General features: G+C 55.7%; 1 protein-coding gene across 1 annotated transcript; it reads left to right on the forward strand.

The window, feature by feature from the left end:
• Nucleotides 1-155: 155 nt before the first annotated feature.
• Nucleotides 156-1,076, forward strand: LOC114485933 (collagen alpha-2(IX) chain-like; the record flags this gene model as incomplete). The annotated part of the gene is made up of 3 exons (XM_055083719.1): nt 156-209; nt 408-515; nt 806-1,076. Coding segments are annotated over 3 exons (336 nt in total), but the record flags the coding sequence as incomplete, so codon positions are not given.
• Nucleotides 1,077-1,145: the final 69 nt, after the last annotated feature.

The following is a 1,145-nucleotide window of genomic DNA, read 5'->3' on the forward strand; positions in this document are numbered from 1 at the left end:
CCCTCCTCTTTCTTGACCATCATCCTCATGACCACTTCCCTGGTAATTCCATTTGAAACCTGGGTAATTTCCCACTTGACCATCCCCCAATCACTCACATGGACCTTGAGGCTTTCTGTTTGAGACTCACCAACTGACCCTAACTCTCCTTCCAGGGGCCCTCTGGCCTCCCAGGGCTGAAGGGAGATGCTGGTCTCAAGGGGGAAAAGGTAAGGATACCTCCTTCCATTATTCTCCTCCCCCACTTACCTCCCTCTCCTCCACCTTTACCTCCCTCTGTAGCCAGAGAGCTAGGAGATTGGAGATCTCCTCTGCTCCCAAACTCACTACTCTAAGGCTCTAGGAGAAAAGTCTCCCAATCCCCCGCCCGCACTTCTTCCCCCACATGTGCCTCTTTTATCCTCCAGGGCCACATCGGATTAATTGGTCTCGTTGGCCCCCCTGGGGAGGCTGGTGAGAAAGGGGACTGGGGTTTGCCAGGAGTGCAAGGCCCCCCTGGCCTCCAGGGAGAACCTGTGAGTGTGTGTCCTGCCTCCAGTGGGAAGATTGTGTTCAGGCGGTGGTGGGAAGGCAGAAGTGGGGCTTGTTTGGAGACTGTGGGTGTGGGGATTTGGGAAGCCTGGGTCTAGAGTAATAGGGGTTGAGTCTGGAGAAAATGGGGGACTCTCTCTGGGGACTTGAAGGTTGAAGTCTGCATCTGGGGTTTGGGGTCTTCTTTGGAGGGAACTGGAAGCCTGTCTGGGGGATGTTGTCTGGACCATAGGGATGAACCCTATCAATGATGACTCTGAGGTCCTTTCTCCAGGGTTCCCCTGGTCCCATCGGCTCTCTGGGCCACCCTGGACCCCGAGGTGTGGTGGTGAGTATGAGGGATTTGTGGGGTGGGGTCACCTTGTCGGGCCAGCCAGGACTCCGGCTCTCCCTGTCTCTACCCCACAGGGTCCTCCAGGACAGAAAGGCTCAAAGGGGTCCCTGGTGAGTACTCGCTGTTCCCTTGGGCTCCCACATCCCAGCTTCCCAGGCCCCTTCACTGCGCCAGAACCCTCAGGGCCTTTGCATTCATTCATTTATTTATTCAGCCAGTCAGGCATTCAACAAGTATGTGTGTGTGTGTGTGTGTGTGTGTGTGTGTGTGTGTGTGTGTG

Source organism: Physeter macrocephalus, unplaced genomic scaffold, assembly GCF_002837175.3.
Source record: "Physeter macrocephalus isolate SW-GA unplaced genomic scaffold, ASM283717v5 random_13796, whole genome shotgun sequence".
NCBI lineage: Eukaryota > Metazoa > Chordata > Mammalia > Artiodactyla > Physeteridae > Physeter > Physeter macrocephalus.